The 23,778-nt window shown below is 35.1% G+C and overlaps 1 protein-coding gene across 1 annotated transcript; it reads left to right on the top strand.

Moving 5' to 3' along the window:
• Window positions 1-1,090: 1,090 nt before the first annotated feature.
• On the top strand, window positions 1,091-22,338 carry rgmb (repulsive guidance molecule BMP co-receptor b). Its single transcript, NM_001001727.2, is given in 3 exon segments — window positions 1,091-1,528; window positions 14,387-14,910; window positions 19,227-22,338. Coding segments are annotated over 3 exon segments (1,311 nt in total). The 5' UTR covers window positions 1,091-1,422; the 3' UTR covers window positions 19,908-22,338.
• The last annotated feature ends 1,440 nt before the right edge of the window (window positions 22,339-23,778 follow it).

The following is a 23,778-nucleotide window of genomic DNA, read 5'->3' as shown; positions in this document are numbered from 1 at the left end:
CAACATCAATTGAATCCTTTCAAACAACAAAAGTATTAATTATAAGGAAAGTGCTAAATTTGACATTTCTAATTTAGATCCACTATTGGGCGTTGTTGCCATGTGGCAACATATTATAAAGTACCTTTAAAAGTCAATTTTATTTTTTTTTACAGCACTTCAAGCTAAGAATTTTTTTTTTTAGAATGTCTATAAACATTTTTTTTAATAAATTTATCATAGTATGTGCAGTAATGGGTTAAATTTCAAGCAAGAAAAAAAAAGAAAAGAAAGATGTGCTAGATCCCATTGAACTGCTTCTTCTCACACAGTACATGGAGACTTTTTCCTCACCTACTGGAAGAAGGCTTTATGACAGCTCATGTTAAATAAACAACTGGGCTTTATAAAGTGAATACCAATTCAAAACAAATGCAGACAATCACCAGATTACAGTGTATAGTTTCTTGTGCATTCCACAATCAGACAAGCACTGATTCAGCATGTTTCATTGATGAAAACAAGCTCTGACAGATGGCAACAAACCTGGCAGGAGTAACACATCGACTGACAAAATCCAACATGTCTGTTATCTGAAGTGGCCTCATTGGCGTTTATTTAGAGAAATGCTTTATTAGCTCTTATAAACAATCCTCGAGTTTTCAGTTCATTTCACTTATCTAATGAAAATTTTTTATTTTGTATTAATTATTATTTTTTTCTTCTAATTCTTATAATTGCAAATAATCAAGATTTTGTGGTTGATTTCATTCATCTATTTATAAGTTTAAATTATAAAGAAAAACAAAGAATGCATTATAAATATTTTTTTAATTATGTTTAATGATTTAGCAATGTACTGAGATGTTGGTATAACAACATCTAGCCCTCAAACCCTGTCTTTTTGGTTTATTATTATTGTTATCCTCAAATCCATAAAGGAAACAAAACACTGCATCTATTTTTCTCTCTGCTGAAAGTGAGAGCTCTGTCAATCTGCGGCTGGGGGTGTATGGTTAAGGGCGGAGCTTGTGCGTCGGCGTGGGCGGGGTTTCCGCTAAACTCTGGGTTAGGTTGATTCCCTATCGATCACTGGGGAAAGACGGGGCTAGATTTCCTTGTGGCGGAGAAATCTGATGTGTAGGCTACATAAATCGGGCGATCGCGGGGCGCAGATTAATTCTAGCACGTTAACTGATTTATTTTGTACTGGATCTCTTCGGCGGCAGACGAATACAAGTTAAGTTCTTTTTTTTCCAGGAAGAAGTGTTCTGGATCGGACTTGCCAAAATCGCTACTTTGTTTCTCTCATGGACGGTGCGCGTTACCTTAAAGTAGCCGCGTCTTAACAGAGTTACGCATCCCTCCGGTACGCGAAGTTGCGAGAAGCGAGGCCCGATCTGTTGACCCGTGGAGTACTCTTGAGTCTCTCTGAATGGATGGATGGGTATGGGGAGAGCAGGATCTTACTACCCCGGGGCTGAGCGCCTCATCTCTCCGGTACTACATCTACTAGTGCTGTGCACCCTCTCCTCCCTCACTCCCATAGGTAAACACGCTCTTACACTTTTAAGACTGAGCACAAGCTTCGTTTAATGGAAACTAGTGGATTAAACATTTAAAATACGCATTTAGGAGGTGTTTATGTCTCGTTTGTGTGTGTGTGTGTGTATATATATATATATATATATATATATATATATATATATATATATAAATATATATATATATATAAATATATATATATATATATATATATATATATATATATATATATATATATATATATATATATATATATATATATATATATATATATATACAGTATAAAATACTGTTTGTGTTTTGAGTTATGGCAGTGCTGGTTAAGATTCTTTTATATAAAAAGAAGAATGTCGTTTTTTAGTTCTTTGTGTTTTACAGTTTTCTTCATCCGTGTCTCTTATTGCACACTTATTGTACCTTTATCTCCAATAAATGTAGTGTATTGATCTACGCATCCTTATTGGGCTTCACTGGATTGGTTGCTTTTTCAATGGAAATTAAATATTTATGAGTGATCATATTATGAATTAATTTTACCTTTTATTCCTTCGTGGTTGTTTTATTCTGAATTAATTTTTTTGTTGTTTTAATAATGACAGACTGTTTGATTGAGATTGGTGTGATTATATTTATTTTCATCCATTTTACTTTAGTTATTTATTCATTTAGGTTTTTCATGCGTTAACAAATGTTCCAATATCTATCTATCTATCTATCTATCTATCTATCTATCTATCTATCTATCTATCTATCTATCTATCTATCTATCTATCTATCTATCTATCTATCAAAATTTAGTTAGTTTGCTGTTTTTGAGCAGTTTAAACTGGTGTTAATTGCTTTTGTGGGAAAATGTGTTGGCTTCTGATCGGGAGACTGTGAATTCTACACATTTGGTGCCCTGTTTTCATTTGGCACCTTGTCAAGTGCTCCACTTTGGGTGTCCTGGCCGTAGACTGTGTTAGTGCCATTGTGAATTAAGAGGATATGGAATGCTGCTGGGTGTCCATTGAGCAGTCACACCTTCATAATTAATTTACCATGGACCCCGGGCAGTCCGATATTACGCACTTTATTATTCTTGTGGGCAAAATATTAAATGACTCCACTTAAATCTGCATATTAGTATCAAACTTAATCTGAGAAGAGATTTAAAATAAAGTAAACGATTTGTGATATTATTTGAAAAAGTTTGTAAGCCATTGTGCCTTTTGTGCTTTTTTAAAAATGAGTAACGCTTACGTCTTTTACAGCTGTGCATTTTTGTCAGTACATTAAAGTTTTAATTTAATGTAAGATATCTGATGTTTTTATTTCCACATCTTATGTTAGGTAATCTAATTTGGTGAGGAAATAATATGAAATGTAAGATGCATAGAGTCATTTTTAAATAACTGCATGCTTGCTGTTCTTTGATTTTATCTCTGGCTATTAAATCTGGCTGTGTCGTCTCTCAATTGCTTAGTTTAGTCCCAAATATACATCTACCCCTTGGTGATATTTGATTGGATTATAATCTTGGCAGAAGCGAGAGAAGGTTGCAGCTGTTCAGTTTCTTTCTTTTTTTGTCCTTTCTCTCTCTGCCTTTTCTCATGTCTGCAATGGTGCTTTATCGTTAAGAGATTGTCAGACTTTACAGACGACCTGTAAAAAGCTGCTTTTTAAACTTGTTTAATAGACACTTTTATTTCAGCTTTGATAAATCTTACTGCTAAATTACTTACTGCTTCTTTTTTATTTTGTTATGGATATGAAGTCACAAAAATGGAACAAAAGGAGCAGTCCAACTAGCGTATTAAAGCAGATTACAGAGTCTGAGCCCTGAATTTGAGGCTGGAGATGTCATTGAGTCTGCTTTCTCCATATCTTCACGTTGACTCCTGGAGAAGGCGTGGGTCTGTTGACCTCTCTGCCCTGGCCAAATTCCACATCTTGAAATTTCACTCCGCACACACTCTTTGGGCCCCTCTTCAGCTGAGAATGGCTGGCCACCCTGAGAAAATATTTCCAACGACTTAATAGCAACAAGGGTGTGCACTGTGCTAGAAAAGGAGACGGATCACCCCAACAGCAGGATTGCAGAACTGAACTGAGCCAGTGAAACAAACACTGCTTTTTCCATCCCTTTTTTTTGTTTGTTTTTTGTTTTTGTTTTTCATCTATAATGACTTTGGTTTGAATTTTGATTTCTATATCTATTAAGCTATTTTTTTTTTAAAGTAAAGGTGAATTGCATTTTTTTTAATTAGAGATTAATTTATTAAGGTTTATAGATCTTTTAAAATATGGATATTTTCCATTAAGATTGAGTAAATGATTAGTTCCGTAGATTTCAGTTATGTGCTTTTTTTTTTTTTCTTTCCACATTAGCTGTAGACCCGGAATGTGAGACAATTCAGATTTTAGGCTTAACATTTGTCAGGACACTGAGACATTCTAACACAAAGTGTGATTCCCGTCCCTCCCACCCCCCATTTGTCTGCTAGGGCTAGCATAGGATCTGCTGCCCCCAACTGGGGTCCCCAAGACAGGGGTTTACATTTTTTTTTTATAGATTTTACAGATCCCCAGATATGATAATAACTATACATATAAAATACATATGTGTTTTTTGCACAAAGACCCAATTAGGACTGTCAAAAATAGTATTATAATAATGTTTGGTAAAAAAATGTCCAAGAAAGGTTTCTGACCATTGTAGTACTACTAGATTTAATCAAAGTGGTGTTATTAATCCAATAAGCTTTTCTTTTCATTTATTGACTAATTATTTGAATTGTTAATCTGTGTATTATTATTATTATTATTATTATTATTATTATTATTATTATTATTATTATCATTATTATTATTATTATTATTATTTGTGTATTAGATTTTTAATATTTTTTATATTTGTCTTTGTATTTATTATATTTTTACTTTTTTTTCTTATTTTCATATCTTTACATTGAATGCTTAGCATTCCTTTAGCAGTCCCATCTCGCCAAACTGCAGTTTGAATGAAATGTTTTTTTGCAAAGACTTAGAACTGAGGGCTTTCATTGGTATTAATGTTTCCATTAAGCATTTTTTAAATATGGGAAAGTAATAGGTTATAGAATATTAAAATGTTTATTAACAATGGTTATTTTAAGAACTTTTTACCTAATGTTTCTTTTAAAAACTTTCTATTACTACTGTAGCATTCTAACACCGACTTCAGTATAAACGAAAAATCAGTCTATTGGTTCTTTTCCATGTCATTGGTTCTTCTAAATCCCTCTTTTTGAGGTTATTACTGGGCATTCAATTGCAATGGGTCACTTACAGCAAGTTTTAAGGGAGATGTCAGGTGACGAGATAATTGCATTTCAAAAAGCGACCAGCAAAATCAACTCACATGCAGCACTGCTGTGAATTGGATTACGTTGGGGTGGCAGATTTACCGCTTAAGTCTAAATGTTTACACATGTGCTGTGCCCTTTACATTCAAATGACACATAATTCCTAGCAAAATATCACGGGTTAAAAAACAGACAAACCTAACACCTCACAGCAAGCGTCTGAGAGGAACAATAGAGGCACATGCGTTTGATGGGCGACGGGGTCACATATGGCCAGTGGGCCTCCATGAAAAGCCTCTCTGTTTCTCTGCGATATGTAGGACATACCTACCTAATGTGGTTAAATTTGCAGCACAGCCTTTGTCGTTTCATACCTTTGCCCGTTTACCCGGGTCAGTTTTGAAGCAAGCCGCTGTTTGTTCATCCTGCAATATTACTTGCTGTGCATCTGCGTTGAGCATCCGCTCAGACTATAAATGGGAATGTGCCGGAGATGGCTTTGTCTTGCATGCCTTGCCAAGTATTTGAGTTTTGTGTTCTGGTACAGATGTCACTGGAGCCTTGCCTGATAAAACACAGCGGGAGGTGGATGGATGTGAGCGGGGACTGCCTCTTTTCCTCTCTCCTCCAGCCAATGTCTTTGTAGCACAACATCAACATGGCTTCAGCCCGGCTACCGTATTGTCTTACAGCCTGTTACTGAAACACAATCTAGGCCGTGCTTTGTCATGCCTCCTTCTCCTCGTGGATCGGCTGATCCGCTACAGCACTCTGTGCGGCAGCGCGTCATCTGATAATCAAATCAGATGCATTTGAATCCGCTGCGGTCGGAGTTATTGGCGTGGCAGGCAGAAATGGGTGGCCCTGACTGTGTAAGATAGAGTCATCACAAGCGTGTTAATGGAGAGGCTGCAGCTGATATCAGATTAGGACGGCCTCTCTCTAAGCTAATGCAATTGGGCCGCACTCAAAAGTGAGGCATTAAGACTCTAAGTGATGCAGTGTGGAGACTGTTGTCCTTTTCTGGGAGATGTTGTTCAGCTCGGTCCGTGCCATTGGTGGCTAATTGGAGGCGGCGCATGACATGACCAGATCCTGGGTGTATTTTACTTATGTGTATGTGTATGTGTATGTGTGTGTGTGTGTGTGTGTGTGTGTGTGTGTGTGTGTGTGTGTGTGTGTGTGTGTGTGTGTGTGTGTGTGTGTGTGTGTGTGTGTGTGTGTGTGTGTGTGTGTGTGTGCGCGTGCGTGTGTGTGTGTGTTTGTGTAATAGGGCTGGGGCTTGGTTGATTTCCTGTTTTGATGAACTGATGTTCATCTTCAAATCCTAAGAATGAATAGTTCTTGGCTGGTTCACACTAAGAATGTAAATAGGGCTGGTATGACAAAATTATCATATTCCAATAACAATATATACATCACGGTATATTAAATCATGAAATACTAATACCAAATTTAAAATAGTTATGTTAGCCACAGATTTTAAATAATGTGTTAAATTAAGCCAAGTATATTTGTGTGTGTGTGTGTGTGTGTGTGTGTGTGTGTGTGTGTGTGTGTGTGTGTGTGTGTGTGTGTGTGTGTGCATGTATGTATATACACAGTTGTAGTCAGAATTATTAGCCCTCCTATTATTTGTTTATTTTTTTTTTATATTTTGCAAATGATGTTTAACAGAGTTTAACAGAAAATTTTCACAGTATGTCTGATATGTTTTCTTCCGGAGAAAGTCCCATTTGTTTTATTTCAGCTAGAATAAAAGCAATGTTTTATTTTTAAAAAAACATTTTAAGGTCAAAATTGCTATCGGATATAGCACAGTGCTCATTCAGTAAAAGGACAGCTAGACAGTTTTAAGTCTTGATGTGAATGTGCCTAATGTTGTAATGTGATAAAATTTCACACACTCTAGCACAATGAGTTGAAATGAAAGCCAAATGGGAATTAAGCCAAAACTGTGATTGTCTTGTGCATTCTGTCATTGAAGCACGATTCTATAATCAGTAGTAAATCTCCTCTGAAGGCCAGAGGGGGCTCTCTATATTTCAAACACTCAACTACAGTTTGAAGTAAAACATGTTTTTAAGTAAGGTGCATCTATTATCATTACATACTTTTCTATAGATGTAAATGTAGCATTTACTACTCAGAGCCATGCTTACAGGGGTAGTTCACCCAAAGGTCAAGTCATCCAAGATGTAGATCACATTTGTTTTTTCTTCTGTAGAACATTAACAAAGATTTTTTTGCTAAATGAGTCTTATAATTGCAGTGAATGGTTATAGGCTTTTTAGATTAAAAATAAACACAGAGTCCAAATCACTAGCCAAGAGGAAATAAAAAAAGGTCTTGTTAAGTACAACGATCTGTCCATGTAAGAAATTGGACGTTTATTTACAATTTTATTTGTAATCTACAGCCTGGTCAAACGGTTTCTCAGCGCATGTGCGACTGTAGTCTAATGGTAGTCTGGTTAGGCAGGGGCCGGTTTAAGGGTGCTTTCACACTTGGTTCATTTGCCTGGACTGTACCCAAGTTCAATTGTCTCCCCTTGCCACCGCCTCAGTTGGTTTGTGTTTATATTGTCTTTGGGTGCTTTTACACTTGGTTCTTTTGCCTGGACCGTACCCAAGTTCGATTGTTCCCCCTTGCCACCTCCTCGGTTGGTTTGTGTTCACACTGTCTTTTTTCCTTCTGAACTCTGGTACGCTTGCGTCATCGAGCTGCTGTTTTGTTTACGGCCGTTGCTAGGTGATGGTCACGAAAGCAAGCGCCGAAATTGAAAGACGTCCGCACATCGCAGTCATTCTGCTTTAACTGAAGCTTTTGGTTTTGGAACATGACACAGACACACACACTCACGAACAAATGTTTTGAAAACCATAGTTTGTTGTACAGTTGGCGGTTCACTTCCGTTATTTGGTACCATTGCATTCACATCAGAAGTGAACTGTACCAGAGTTCGAATGAACCGTACCCCAGATCACCTCTTTCAGGCGGACTCAGGTACGATTAACGGGTTCACACCCGAGTATAGAAGACACGTTCACACTAGCTAAATGTTCTGTACTATGACCTTAAATAAACCCAGGTGCGGACCAAAAGTGCTAGTGTGAAAGCACCCATTATTCTTTTTGAACCCCGGTACGCTTGCGTCATGGAGCTGCCTTTTTTTACGACCGTTGCTAGGTGACGGTTACGAAAGCAAGCGCCGAAATTGAAAGATACCTGCACATCGCGGTCATTCTGCTTTTACTGAAGCTTTTGGTTTTGAACATACAGAAAGCGACTCACGTCTATCTGCCACAAAAATGTTAGAAACATTCAGAACATCACACAGTGTCTGCAGGAGCTGTTTTTGGAGGACACAACCAGACATCACTATGTATCACTGTGTTTGCTCTGACCAAAAGTGCTAATAAGAAAGCACCCTAAGATTCTGATGGTGTAGAAGCCTTGGATAAACATACCATGGTGTCACTGTTTTGTGATTACTACTCTAAAATGTTTTTTTTTAAATGTCTGGATAAAAAAACTACTCTTTTTTTTCTCATTGAATACAGTATATTTTATTAAAAAAAAATTTGGAGTATTTTGGAAAAATAAACATGTCAGGCTAAATAATTGTCTTCAATAATGTAAAAAACAACTTGAAAATGCATTTTTAGATATTATTCTTTTCTTTGGATATACAGAAAGCCACTGCACTGTTCAGGTCTATAGCATGTTTTTATGTTGGTTTATAAGCGATTGCTGATTAGATGTTTCCTGAATAGTGGGCTAACCAGCATCTTTTGCTCCAGAGGGTTCTTTTCTGCTGTAGATACTGTTGACCAAAAAAACTAAATAAAATAGTTCTAAAAACATGTTTTAATACCTTGACTTTTCCAAACCACAATAAACCTTGAAACCAGATATCATCTGGTTGCTTTTGATAATAGCAAGACCAATCACCAATATATATCAACAAATTGCATGATCCAAGTGTGCATTTGTCGAATTCAGCATTTGATTTTTGGGTGAACTATCTCTTTAACTAAGAAGCTAATGAATAACAAGCTGTTGTTATTTTAGAATGATGTCTTCGATTTTATTATTGAGTGATTAAATTGTTTGCATTTTTCTGTGTAGAAAATGCTTTAGAAAACAATCATGCTGGAGATTTACAGTGGCTTTCTTGACAAAATGTGCATGACAATTGCCTTCATGTATTCAATGCACTGAAGCACCCATCATTTAACTTTTTAATTTGCAAAAAGCTATAACTACATGATCACAGACCCACATAACTCACAGCATATTCACAACAACTCATCAAAATAAATGTTAGGCTTCATTTTTTTTTCAGTTCAATTAAGGAAAAACAGAAAAGATTTCATTCACTGTAGTAAATAACAGTCATGCACTGTAAGTTTTTCATGTTTTGTGGTTCTTGATTTTAATTTTCCCTGTTTATTTATGCTTTTGAATTGCATTATGGGACCTTGAGCTTTCTTCTAAAAATGTTTAATCTGAAAAAATAACTTGATATGTAAAATGGAATATTAGCTGGGATGTTTTTGTATATTGCGGTACAAAATTCTTGTAATAAACTGCCAGTTAGCATGGGCCGGTATAAAATTCTGATTGTATGATTATGATGGCATTGGATAAAAATGTCAGGGTTTTTACGGTATTGTGAACACTGATCTAAAATATGTTCTTTTTAAATATCTGGATAAAAAACAATAACTATTCCCCTTTGAACGTAATATATTTGACTTAGAGATACATTTAAAATACTTTGAAATTATATGCAATAATAATTCAAATAAATCATTGACTTCTGCTGTTTTCTTTTTTATTTAAAATGGCATTTTCTTCTGCTGGAGATACTGTTGTCCTAAAAAACTAAACAAAAATTAAATAAAAAAAAAAAATAAAAAACTTACATATATCACAGGAACATTGTAAGAGAAAATTTGACTTGTAAGAGAAAACCTTGACTTTTCCAAGCTGTGGTATACCTTGAAAAAACAGTAATCGTGCCATGCTTACTGCCAGTACATTTTCTGTTCAACAGGCTTATTTTTCTGTATGTTATATTATTTCAAACCGCTAAAATATAAATAAATAAAAGTCACTTTGTTAAACTGTAGCAGTGGCGGATGCATGGGCAAAATGGGCGATCGCCCAGGGCGGCATCTTGCTGGCGGCGACACGGAAAGACAAAAAAAGAAAAAAAAAAATAGCTAAAGACGCTAGGGGCCATTCACATTTGGCATCTTTTGCACGTGCAAGTTTGTTATTCTCTATGTGCAACCGAAACAACACTGGTGAAAACAAATTGACGCATGTGCGCAGAAAGCTATTCCCCCGCACCTCACACATGCTGCCCCTTGATCCCGGTTGTTTACATGCACGCCGATATGCGTCAACATGCAAGTCGAAAAAACTAAAGTTTAAATAATAATAATAATATGATGATGATGATGATGATGATGATGATGATGGTGATGATACTTTGACTAAGCATAGCTGTGAGGCAGAAAGGAGGAATAATGAGTCCGGGAGGTAACTAAGACATCATAATATTAATTCTCCGCCATGAGTCAGGTCTAAGACAACAAATAATTCTATAAAACATGTATTTTTTGTATTCTTTATAACGGTCATAATTAATATTTATGCAAAAGTTTTAGAATATTACTATAGCTGTGTCTTTACATTGTTTTTCAGTTACATTTAGGGTTAATTCACGTTATTTTTTTAGAATAATAGCTGTTTCATAATAATAATAATAATAATTGCAGCAAATAATCAACAAATAGTTATATATATATATATATATATATATATATATATATATATATATATATATATATATATATATATATATATATATATATATATATATATATTCAGATTCAGATTCAATTTATTTGTCACTACACTTTCGTATAGCGAGATTGGACCCCCCAGACCATACACAAAACATCACAAACAACTTTTCAGGGGAGACAGAAACGAAGAAAGATACATTTGGACAGTTAGGCTAAAAAACACCCCCTATATATATATATATATATATATATATATATATATATATATATATATATATATATATATATAGTTAAATGTATGTACAATATTTATTTCAAATGTTTATATTTAAAATACGTATCTAAATATATAAAAAAATCACCCACATATTGTCTTCATTTCTTGGTGGACGGGGGAAGGGTTTGGAGTGGTTTTGCCCAGGGTGTCATTAAAACTAGAACCGCCACTGAACTACAGAGGTGGATTTTTAAGATGAAATTTCGACAGCAGTGATGAACATCCCATAATGCAATTCACAAACTGTAAAACACTTGTGTATCACAAAAAATGGAAACTGTTGATTAACAGTTATTTTTTTCTAGAGTGTAGGATTCCTAACACTGTTTTTAAAAACTATAGATGCTAAAACAGGAAGTGTACTGCATATTAATTATAATCGTACTTAACCTACATTTCAAAATGTAAAGCTTGTGTGTAAATAGATTTTAAAGCTTGTTTTTAAGCCACAGTTAAACTCTTTATAAATGTTAATTAGATGCATAATGTTTTTGTAAAGAACTAATTTGGGTAGAAACATTAACATTCCAATGATTAAAACATAAATAGTTCAAACACAGATCATTCATTTGAAGCGTTAACATAATAGCATTTCCATTTATAGAAGTTTACAACAAAAGGTTAAAGATTTTTTGGTTCTTGAGAAAAATTAACATGTTCTGCACCAGATATGAAGTATAACCAAGCCAATTAATAGCAACTAAATCTGAATCGAGATTACAAGGGACTTAAATCACAAGCTTGTGCATCAAACTAAAACTGAAAGAGGAAATTTGTTCCAGTACCCATCCCTAGAACAAAACCATACAAGTTTTATTGGAACGTGTACAAGTGAAGCATGTAGCATTCAAAGAAAACACTTTTAATTGTTACCCTGAGTCCACACCCTAATGACACTTGAGGAGATAAATAGTTGCGTGTAGTCTTAGACTGCCACAACACAATTTTTCTTTTCTTTTTTTGCTTACAAACACATGTGCGATCAGCAGACAAGCCCTCCTGTGTTTTTCTCATTTGAAGTGCCGTTTTATTTGAGTTTATTGTGGCCATAAGCATTCTCCTTTGTAGATAACAGGAGATTTCACACACTTGTTGAGCCGACTGTTAATGTTTCTTGAGCATAATGTAAAACACACATGGAGTTCATGCTAGCACACCTTATAATGTTTAAGCAGTTTAAACTGGTTTATTACTCGAGTCACAACAATAGGTGGTAGAAGATTCTGGCTTGCATTTGTGCGCCTTTGTTCATAGTTTATAAGCTCGACTGGTTAAGACAGGATTCTTTAAAAAAAAAAAAGTTTAAGTAAAACAGGTGCCCAGTTCATAAAAATGCATGTGTGCTGATTTCACAAGGTTTTGAAACATTTTGTATACCATTTAAATTAAACATCAAAGCAAACACTTTAGAATACACACATATCTTAAATGCAATAACTAAAAATTGTGTGTAATGTTATCATCAAGTGAAACATAATAACAGAGAAGTGCACTGAAAACAGAAATGAGCAAAACATTTGCTATTTAGAACATTGAAAACCAATACAAAGAGATTGTAACACATTGAACATTTCAGTTTGAATAAAAACAAATGGTATTTTTCTTTTAAAATGTAATTGCTTATGTACAAACTAAACAAATTAATATTTACAGTAACATATTTATTAATCATTTTAATGGCACTGTATGCTCTGCTTTTCTCCTACTTTTTGTAAACATACCACTTAAACAAGAGTAATTCTTTATAGTGAGCTTCATACTTCTGACTTGTGTTTACATTAAACTTGTGGCATAAAAGCTGCGGTGCAAGAACATTTGACCACTTACTTGACTGAGCCAAACACACAAGCGCTTTTCATGAGAATTTAAGCGTATACAGGTAACAAAAATAGCCTAAACTCAGACTCGGTTTCATAGAAAATTGTGATGCCTACTGAAAATATCAGAATTAATGCAGACTCATTCAATCAATTCTTTATTTTAGCTATATCTCTAGTAGATTTATCATTTTTATGAAACATTCTTACTTTGTACACCTTTGTAAATATTATTTTTACATTATTATTTATAGTCTTTTTTGTATTCATATATTAAACATTTCTTCAAAAATAAAAAAAAACAGGTCTCTAAAAATACATATATAAAAATTATAATTAAAATGTTGTGGATGTATAAGCAATCCAAACTAATTAACAAATATCAGATTATCAGGTAATTATTGACACTGTATCAGTCATTAGAACCAAAAGTCTTATTTGTAGTTTGTGTGGTTCATTTTATTTGTTTATTTGTTTATTTGTTTGATTGTTTGTGTGTATGTTGTTATATTTATGTAAACACTTAGTCAGAATTATCCCCCCTGTTTTTTTCCCCAATTTCTGTTGAAGGGAGCGGAAATTTTTTTCAACACACTTCTAAACACAATAGTTTTATTAACTCATTTCTAATAACTGGTTTATTTTATCTTTTTCATGATGGCAGTAAATAATTTTCAAGACACTTCTATACAGCTTAAAGTGACATTTAAAGGCTTAACTATGTTAATTAGGTTAACTAGGCAGGTTAGGGTAATTAGGCAAGTTATTGTACAATGATGGTTTGTTTTGTAGACTATTGAGAAAAAAAATTGCTTAAAGGGGCTTATAATTTTGACCATAAAATCGCTTTTAAAAATGTAAAAGCTGTTTTTATTCTAGCCAAAATGAAACATAAGTCTTTCTCCAGAAGAAAAAACATATTAGACATAATGTGAAAATTGTTTGCTCTGTTAAACGTAGTTTAGGAAATATTAAAAAAAAGGAAACAAAAAACATTCAAAGAGGGTTAATAATTCTGACTTCAACCTTATATGTTCACCTTAAGAAGAGTTGTTTCTATACATATCAGTTAATCGATCAACCAAAACAATAAAAAACACCATACTATGGTCACAAGCTATGAAAAACATTTCCTTTCCATTCATTAAATAAAAACGCTTACACAAGTGTACAAACTTCAAGACTAGCTATTGATATACATTTCAAAATGTGTAGCCCAATTAATATAAATATCAAGCACCATTAAAAATTGCAGAGACTTTTATCTCAGTATGTTGATGTACTTGAAACGGATTAATCTCTGCTTGCAAAACAAACACTGCAAATTTTGATATCACGTGGACAAAGTGCTTTACATAAACTAGAATAAAAGAAACAAGAAAGTACAAACAACAAAGAATAAAATGATTAAAATGATCTGATAATAGTGTGATCTGTTTTCAGTCTTGACATGGACAGTATTATTAGTAATTAATCAATGATTAAATGTAAAATAATATATCGCAACATTAACATGCATCGATATTTGGTACCCCTGATGTTCAATATTAAAAACTGCTTTTATGTATTTGAGTCGCATTAAGCTGCATTTTAAAAAAAGCTTCTTTTTTTTTTTGTCAGGTGAGAGTCAGGTTCAGACTCCTCAGTGCCGCATCCAGAAGTGCACTACCGACTTCGTTTCTCTGACGTCCCATCTGAACCCATCACTGGATGGCTTTGATACGGAGTTCTGCAAGGCGCTGCGAGCCTATTCGGCCTGTACGCAGCGTACTGCCAAGAGCTGCAGGGGGAACCTGGTCTTCCACTCCGCCATGCTGGGCATCACTGACCTTATGAGCCAGAGGAACTGCTCCAAAGACGGGCCCACGTCCTCCACCCATCCCGTCATCCCTATCGAGCCTTGCAACTATCACAGCCGGCATCACCACCACGTGTCGCGGTTCGGGACGGGGGTGCCCGAACACCCTCGTCTGATGTACCTGTTCTGTGGCCTGTTCGGGGACCCTCATCTTAGGACTTTTAAAGACCAGTTTCAAACATGTAAAGTTGAAGGGGCTTGGCCTCTCATTGATAACAACTACCTGTCAGTGCAGGTCACTAATGTTCCAGTGGTTTATGGATCCAGTGCCACAGCTACCAATAAGGTGAGTCGTTTTTTATAGTCTTTTTGTTTTGTTGGAAAAAGTTGATCAGATGGTCTGGACGTGTGACATAGCTATAAGGTTTGCAGGATTTGTAATTCAGTTGATTAAAAAAAAATAAATATTAAAATCTATACTGACACACTTTTTTTAGACATTTTTGACACACAAGATATGTTAATAGATAAAGGAAAGTCATTAAGGTTTGGAACATCATGAAATTTTATACTGAAATAGTTTACTGTTCCTTTAAAATGTTAAGTTATTGCAAAGCATTCTGGCTGTTGTCTAAAACTATAAAATAGTTTAAATGAAATTGGAATTAATGTAAAGATAACTCATTTCTAATAACTGATTTCTTTTATCTTTGCCATGATGACATTAAATAGTATTTCATTAGATGTTTTTCAAAACACTTCTGTACAGCTTAAAGTAACATTTAAAGGCTTAACTAGGTTAATTAGCTTAACAAGGCAGGTTAGGGTAATTAGACAAGTCAATGCATGTCGATGGTTTGTTCTGTAGACTATCAAAAAAAAAAATATAGCTTAAAGGAGCTAATAAATTTGACCTTAAAATGGGTCATAGACATTAGATGTTGCCTACCCTGTTGATGTCTATTGGAAGGAATGCGTCAATAGAGCCGCCATTTTAGTACAGGGTAAGGCTACTTTGAAATGAATGCGGGACCAAGCTGCAGTGGAGAACTGTGGCCATCCAAAGCCAGATATATATATAAATATACACATATATCTATGATCGGGAGTTTTCCCGGAGGTCGGTATGCAATTTTTTTTTTTTAAATAACGAAAAATTATAATTTTACATCACTTTTCCACAGTGACGGATGAATGACCGCAGGGGCATTCCTGACAAAAAGATGTGTTTGTGTGCATGAAAATTTACTATCCACCCTCCCTGTTAGATTTGATCTAATCTGTGTCCTAAAATGCACCTCCTCTGCTGCTTTCACTTCTCATACTGACGAAGGGAGCGATTCGTTTGTGAATGAATCTCCATTATGAACGACTCGTTCTCTTAGCCAACAATAATACAAGTTTCTGGCACCGCAGCATTTCTTTGTCATATTTCTTTTGCATTGTTTGCTGATTTTATTCAACAATATTAGTATGAGCCGAGTGTTTAGTGCGAGTTGTTACTACTTTGCCTCATGCAGTAAGAGACGGTATTATCATCAGTAACGTCACCTGTTTAGCACAAAAGTTAATAACATACAAAAACGTAAAAAACAAAATCTTACCTATGAAATGTTTTGCCTTTGTGCTATGTTTTCCTTGTTTGTTTGTTACTACACCAGTAGACAGCGCTTAAGTCCAGCATCTTCACGTAGTAACACTGTCTTGACTAGTGCAGTTGAATGACACTTGTCCTGGGAGCACTGTAAAAATGTGGTGGTGCTATTGACGCATGCTCAGGATGCCTAGTGTATATATAAATGAAAATAGGTTTTAAAAAAATAAAAAAACTGCTTTTATTCTATCCAAAATAAAACAAATAAGATTTTCTATAGAAGAAAAAATATTATCAGACATACTTTGAAAATTTCCTTGCTCTGTCAAACATCATTTAGGAAATATTTAAAAAGAAAAGAAATGCAAAGGAGAGCTAATAATTCTGACTTTAACTGTATATTAAACAGAATCAACTGTAAAACTTTTCAAGGATTATCTTGGTTTATGAATATAGTATACAATGTTGCATAATACGAAATGTAAAAATTTATTAAACCTGACTTTACCTGACAACAATGTAGGGAAAAAGGAGAGGCTTTACTTCACATTTTGTAAAAATTTCTCATAAAGTTGTCAACTGCGTGTAAATGAATAGCAAAAACAAACCTAAAAAAATTCATGAAAATCTTCAATTTTCTGCTGAAAACATTGTTCTAAAATCACAGCGTTCTGTGTTGTTTTAATCTTTATTTAAAGTGTATGATGTCTCTATACATGCTTATGTGGATAAGATTATCAGAAAGAGCCGCAGGCGGCAGATAAGACCAATAACATTCAACTTTGACCAAGCAGTCACAGGTGCAAGTTAAACAAAGCAAACAGCCATCATCTTGTGACTAACACTTGTGACCAACATGTCTGTGAAATTGTAACATCATTAATGGCTGGCTGTGGCCTGCAACACAGCATGACCCATTAAAGGTGATTTTGAAAGAAGCCTCTGTTTTTTTTTTGGGGTTTTTTTTTTCCCCAAGTGTGGCACTTACAGACAAACACTCGAAGCAGAGCCGTTTACAACAAACACAAAGCCATAAGTGCTAAATCAGAAGCATTTCTGTAATATGAAATAGCCGTAAATGATACAGCCTGCGTATGCAAGATATTTGCTATTTTTGTTGAGCTCATCATAGGACAGATGTGGCTTCAATGCTAAGTCTGGCTGCCAATGCTAATTACTGCTCATTTGACCCCTTGACCTTAAAGGTGGGGGAGCCATCATTAAACATTTGCAAGTAATTATTAACACACAGTGCTTAACTGAGGCCTTTTCAGCTGCCTCACCTTATGGCCAACTAGTCATCATTTTTCATCCTCATCCTGTGTACAAAGCTACTATTCATCCACCACTAATGTAACGCCACACTTCCTATTAGCCAGTGCTTTTGCTTCCCACAAGTCTTAGAGTTTCACAGCAACTGTAAGCTGACTGCATTTTATGGTTCACACTTGCAGAAAGGGTTTGCGTGTCTGTAAATATGTGTGAAAGTCTAAAGAACTGTACAAATCCAGATTTTCTTGTTTAATTCTCATTTTTTTCACGTGATTTGTGTTATTATATCAACACAAATTATATTAAGAAGTGCATTGTAATGTACAGATACACTGGAAATATGCTTTTTGTTGTGTGTGATGTTAAAAAATATTTCTCAGTTTGTTTATAAATCCTGACTGGACCAATATTGTATCGTCTGCTCAACTAATAATAGATATTTTGTTCCGCCAATAGGAAAATGGGAATTGTTTGGGGAAACAGATTTAAAGTGACTATGTTTTAAATGGACTGGTGTTTTTGTTGTCATTTAATATTTATGCTTTTCAGGTTAATCTTTGTTTTGATTTGTTATTGGGTCTCAAAAGTTATTTACAAACACAGTAGCTGTATGTTTTATTTTGCGGGAATATTATCCAACAATCTGAATAGCTGCCATATAATAATGAATAGTTTTGAAAAAAAATGAGATAAAATTTTTTTGTCAACTTAAACCATGTTTAAAGCATAGACTGTACGTTTCTAAACAATGCAAAAGAAGCTACAAGTAGGTGTGGCCAACTGTCATAATTTTGTTCACGCGTCATCACACGGACCGCGGGATGTCAAATAACGGCAAAGAAGTGGAGCAAGACATAACACTCGATGACAACGTTTCAGATTACTCTTTTATAGCCAAGAGTCAATCAATCTGTCTGATTCTGGAGTGCTTAACAGGTCTAAAGAAAATTATAAATGATAAGTAATCTTAAGGAAAACAAATACATTTACAAACATGGTATATAAGCATATGATTTTACTTACCTGGGAAGTGGAGGCAACTTGAACAATTTGTGAGCACGATTATGTGCACACAGCATGCTATTTTATCTGATAATTGCAGGAAATAATTCCGGCTAATCAGTCGGAATCAGCTGTGGTGACAAGACAGCGAGTAGCGAGACCTATTTAAGTTAAAAATTGCTAAAAGTTCTAAAATTAATAAAACTAATCTGAAATAAAAGATATTATTTTAAAAAACAAATACTATTTCAAATTTTGCAATAAATGCTATAATACTTACTATAATACAGAACTAATAATAATTCATTAACATCATCAAAAAACAATTGTAATTTTAAAAAAAGTTTGATAATTGTAAATAAGTGTTCATTCAGAATATGTCCACAGAAATCAAAATGCTTGCATGTATGTGGAGACAATTATGTCAATCAAAATGAATCAATTCTACTGATATCATAAAGGTCATAGAAAAAGCAGCAGCAGACCTAACATTTTCTAATAAAATGGACCAAACCTATTTATTTTATAGTACAGCAAACAGTTTGGTCATGGGGTTAAAGAATTAGTAGTGAATTTTTAAAATGGAAATGAATATAGCTTGATATTTTTTATACTTTATAAAGTATTAAAAGTAAATTCTGCACATGTACAGTATTTGTTCTGCACTCCTGCTTACCAAACCAAAAAGCCATGACGTTATACCCCTAAATGAATTGTCACAGTAAGATCAGTAAAACGCTCTAGATAGTAAATAGACTCTGTAGTCTAACTATGCTCTTTGTGCTTCTTTTAAGATCACAATAATCTTCAAACCATACCAAGAATGCACAGACCAGAAGGTCTACCAGGCCGTGACAGACGACCTTCCAGCCGCCTTCGTAGACGGCACCATCAGCGGAGGTGACAGTGAGACCCGCAGCATCTGGATCCTGGAGAAATCTCCCGGTCGGCATGTAGAAATCCACGCTGCGTACATCGGGGTCACCATCATCATACGCCAGCAGGGCCGTTACCTGACACTAGCTGTGCGGATGCCTGAGGAACTGGCCATGGCCTTTGATGAAACGCAGGACCTGCAGCTGTGCATGAACGGCTGCCCCACATCAGAGCGCATTGACCAGGAGGGACACCTCCAGCTGCCCGTGCTTGGCCTCCAGCAGGCTGGCTTTCAGCAGCAGCAGCAGCCCAGGGTGGAAGCCCAGAGAGGCGTCTTCACTCTTGAAAGTGCCTCCAGGAGGTGCAGGGACCAACTGGAGGTGAAGGACATCTATTTCCACTCCTGTGTGTTTGACCTGCTCACTACAGGAGATGCCAACTTCACCACTGCCGCCTACAATGCCCTGAAAGACATGGAGACACTGCATCCCAAAAAGGAGCGCTGGCAGATTTTCCCCAACTCGGCTTCCAGGCTGAGTCCTTTTTCATTGCTTCTCACTGCACTGCTGAGCAGCTTCCTTATCGCTGTGCTTTTATAATGCGTATCGTGTTTTGATAACTGTTTCGAAGAAGAAAAAAATGGCAGACAGTGTAAATAGTCAGTACTCTGGATAAAGAGTACTTTGTATATACTGTGTGTGTGTGTGGAGAATGAATGTTTGCAAACAAACCTTCGTTAGACTGTACATTTTGTGTAAATCAATTTTTCAAGATTGTAGATTTTTGTGAGGTGAATTTTTTGTCATGTGTTTGTCCTCAGGTGAGGAGATCTTATTGGAAGCACTTTATTTTTATTTTGTTTTCTTTTTTTGTTTGCAACTAGGAAACAGTGTTCAACGGAACCAGTGCTCATGTTTTGTGCTACAATCTGAGCTTTTTCTTTCATACATTTCTATGAGTCTCTACAGAAAAAAGGTACATACCTAACCATTTTGCTCTGTAGAACCGTGATAAATATTTTTAATAATGTGGCTGGCGTAGTGATTGTGTGATAGAGGTTTACAGAAGGATTACGTTGACTAGACTTTCACTTTGTCTGTATTTCTTTTTAATCTACTACTCAGTACTGTTGAGTAGTGTTGATCAGCAATTTGAAGAATTCAAGCAAACGCACAGGAAGGTTGAAGTGCACTTAATTCAGAAATCATCAACCATTTGAATTCTGTATTGGCAGTTAGGTTCTTTTATTAAAAAAGTGACAATCAAAATTATTTTTGCTTGGTAAAAACTACCTATTTTATGTAAAAACTAACAAAAAAAAATCACCAGTCCTAAAGAATTTTTAATGCCAGGTTCAGATTACATGATTTCTCCCTGATAAAATTGACAAAGAGAGTGATGTATGGAGTAGGCACCACTCCTCATCCACCATCCACTCATCCAACCTATCCCTTCTAGTAACAACTGTGATTCACAAACAACTTTCAGCCATTATGTTTAGTGTTCCTTAGACATTCTAAAGAGACATTCAAAATATTTTCAGTGCCCTTTGGTGGTTGGCTATAGGCATGGGGTAGACATTTTTTCTCCACAATGTCTGACTTTGAACCATAGGAGCAATGAAGGAAAGGTTTGAGTTCAGATGCCTTTGTTTGTTAACATTTACATTAGTCAGTAACAAGTTCTGCCTTCGCTGTGACATCATACATGCCTTTTAAATAGTCAAAATCACAACTAAAATGAACCAACACAACAGACAAAAACATTGTTTAGTCTGAACCTGGCATTAAAAAAACACCACAATAATATGCTAAAAGCTTTATCCGCTTTCAAACTAATTTCATAGTGAGCGTCTCTCATTGAGTGGACTAGAAAATGGACATTGCGTAAGTGGGCCACGTTTCATATAGTGACACGCAAGAAGATGCGGCAAGATAACATTTATTCCCTTTGTCAAACATTGACTATCTGCTCAAAAGTCTTAAGTTCCTCTCATTCTAGTTTTATCCTTAACCAAAGATATGATGCAGAAAACACACACACACACACACACACATATCAAAACTTTTGCCAGATGAACTGTGAGCTTCCCTATAGATTTGGTTTTGCCAAAGTCATGTTTAGCAAAGCCAGTGCCATAAAACAACTCAATTCATGAATTAAAGTCTGAGATATGTTCAGTGGAACGTTTGTTTGCCCTGTAAGCGTTTTAGCGGTTATTTCATCTGCCAGAAGTGCAACTTGAGCCGCAGTTCTTTAGCTGAATGCACATCAGCAGTGATTTCATTCAGAGAGCTTCAAAGCAAATGAAGGATATGCAGAAACACTTACGTTTGACTCTATTTGCTTTTGAGTGTGTGGCATTTGGCCTGATGGACGCTAAATTCATTCAATGAAATTGAATTGTATACCTTCTGGGCCTTACTGCTGAGGAAGCCATGCCAGCACTCCTGATCCGAACGTTTCTAAAACCAAGACTTGCTACTGTAGAGAGGCCATTGTTTAACTACTGCCAGTGCTGAAGAGCTGCTACAATACTGTGACAAGAGTAATCGATTGTATCTGGAACACTGGGACTTTCGTAGGCAGTGATCGGCCGCGTCCGAAACGGATCATTTTACTAAATCAGTGTACAGTTGGATTTTTGTTTGTTTGTTTGTTTGATCCTCTTAAAAAAACAGAACAAGGCATCAGAGTGCAATTGAGTAACTGCAAAGGAAAGCCTTCATCCTGTGTTTTTGCATTTCGCATTTGATCTTGTGAACTGTCTTACTTTTGTGAACTTTTTTTGTGAAGAGTGACTGCTCAGTGTTTATACCTAAATTATTTATGAAATATAGTGTCTTGTTAGAGAAGTTAAGCTCCATACTCTTGCTGTTGAAAAACGTTTAAGATGTGATTGTACTGCCATCTAGAGGGTCACCATTGTTACATCAGTGTTTTAGTATTGTACGGATGCTGTTTAAAAAAAAAACAAGAAAAAATGAAAAAACGTGTTATTTAAAACAATAAATGAAAAATACATCAAAACTCTGACTTTTGTATTGACAATTCCTGTTGTGATTAGATCATTAATCATCTATAAACATTACAGCACATTTAGCCCTACAAAAAGTACCATAGCACAACAGTAAATCAGATATGTAAACATCCATATCCATCATATTCATTCCAAATCCTAGGGTCAGAAAAACTTTTATTTAGTTATTTAGTATTATTTAAAAAAGAATAAAGAATACATTACATTGATCAAAAATAACAGTAAAATCATTTTAAATGTTTTAAAAATAAGATTTAATCAGTGAGATTTATTTTATTTTTCATGAGCCTATTAAACTGATTTTAAAAATGACATTAAAGATACAATTGTATTTCAAGAGTCAAATACAAGAAATTGACAATTTTATTGGGCAATTAGGACCAATTAAACTGGTCAGGAACTACTTCAAATTAGAATTAATAATATTACAAAATTAAGCCTAATAGGTAAATATTTGTAAATAGTTTTATACTATATTTTATGAAAATACCTATTAAATAGATTATAAATGATAGGGGGATTATTGCATTATCAAAGATTACTATTTCATTCATTTATTTTATTCTTGGCTTAGGCCCTTTATTAATCAGGGGTCACCACAGTGGAATGAACCACCAACTTTTCTAGCATGTTTTACATAGCAGATGCCCCTCCAACCGTAACCCAACACGGGCAGAACATGCAAACTCAACACAGAAATGCCAACTGACCCAGCCGGGGCTCGAACCAGCAACCTTCTTGATGTGAGGCGATCGTGCTACCATGACACAGACTTCTATTTCACATATATATTTTTTTTTTCAAAATCCAAAATACATAAATAATACAATGTTTGATAAACAAATCAGTAGTTTAGAATGAATGGGTGATGCAGTGGCACAGTAGGTAGTGCTGTCGCCTTACAGTAAGAAGGTCGCTTGTTCGAACCTTGGCTCAGTTGGCATTTCTGTATGGAGTTTGCATGTTCTCTCTGCATTCGCGTGGGTTTCCTCCGGGTGCTCCAGTTTGTCTCACAGTCCAAAGACATGTGGTAAAGGTGAGTTGGGTAGGCTAAATTGTCCGTTGTTTGTGTGTGTATGTTTCCCAAAGATGGGCTGCGGCTGGAAGGGCATTCGCTGTGTAAAAAAAAAAAGGTGCTGATAACAATCATGTAAAATGTAACTAGATAAATTACTTATAATAAATTACATTATAAATTAATCTGTTAACTTCAATTGCAATAATGGGTCACAATATAACTTGACTGTATTTTTACGGTATTTACATTTACTGTATTTTTAATCAAATAAAAACAGCCGTCAAAAAAATTGAAAAATTTTTAAAACAGTCTTTCCAATGACTTTATAATCTACAAACTGTATGTTCTATCCCTCTAACTGCAAACCCATCACTTAGAGGAAAACAATCAGCATTTTTACATTTTTAGCATA

The sequence above is a fragment of the Danio rerio genome, chromosome 5, assembly GCF_049306965.1.
Source record: "Danio rerio strain Tuebingen ecotype United States chromosome 5, GRCz12tu, whole genome shotgun sequence".
NCBI classification, from domain to species: Eukaryota; Metazoa; Chordata; class Actinopteri; order Cypriniformes; family Danionidae; genus Danio; species Danio rerio.
This window is presented reverse-complemented; position numbering and strand designations above follow the sequence as displayed.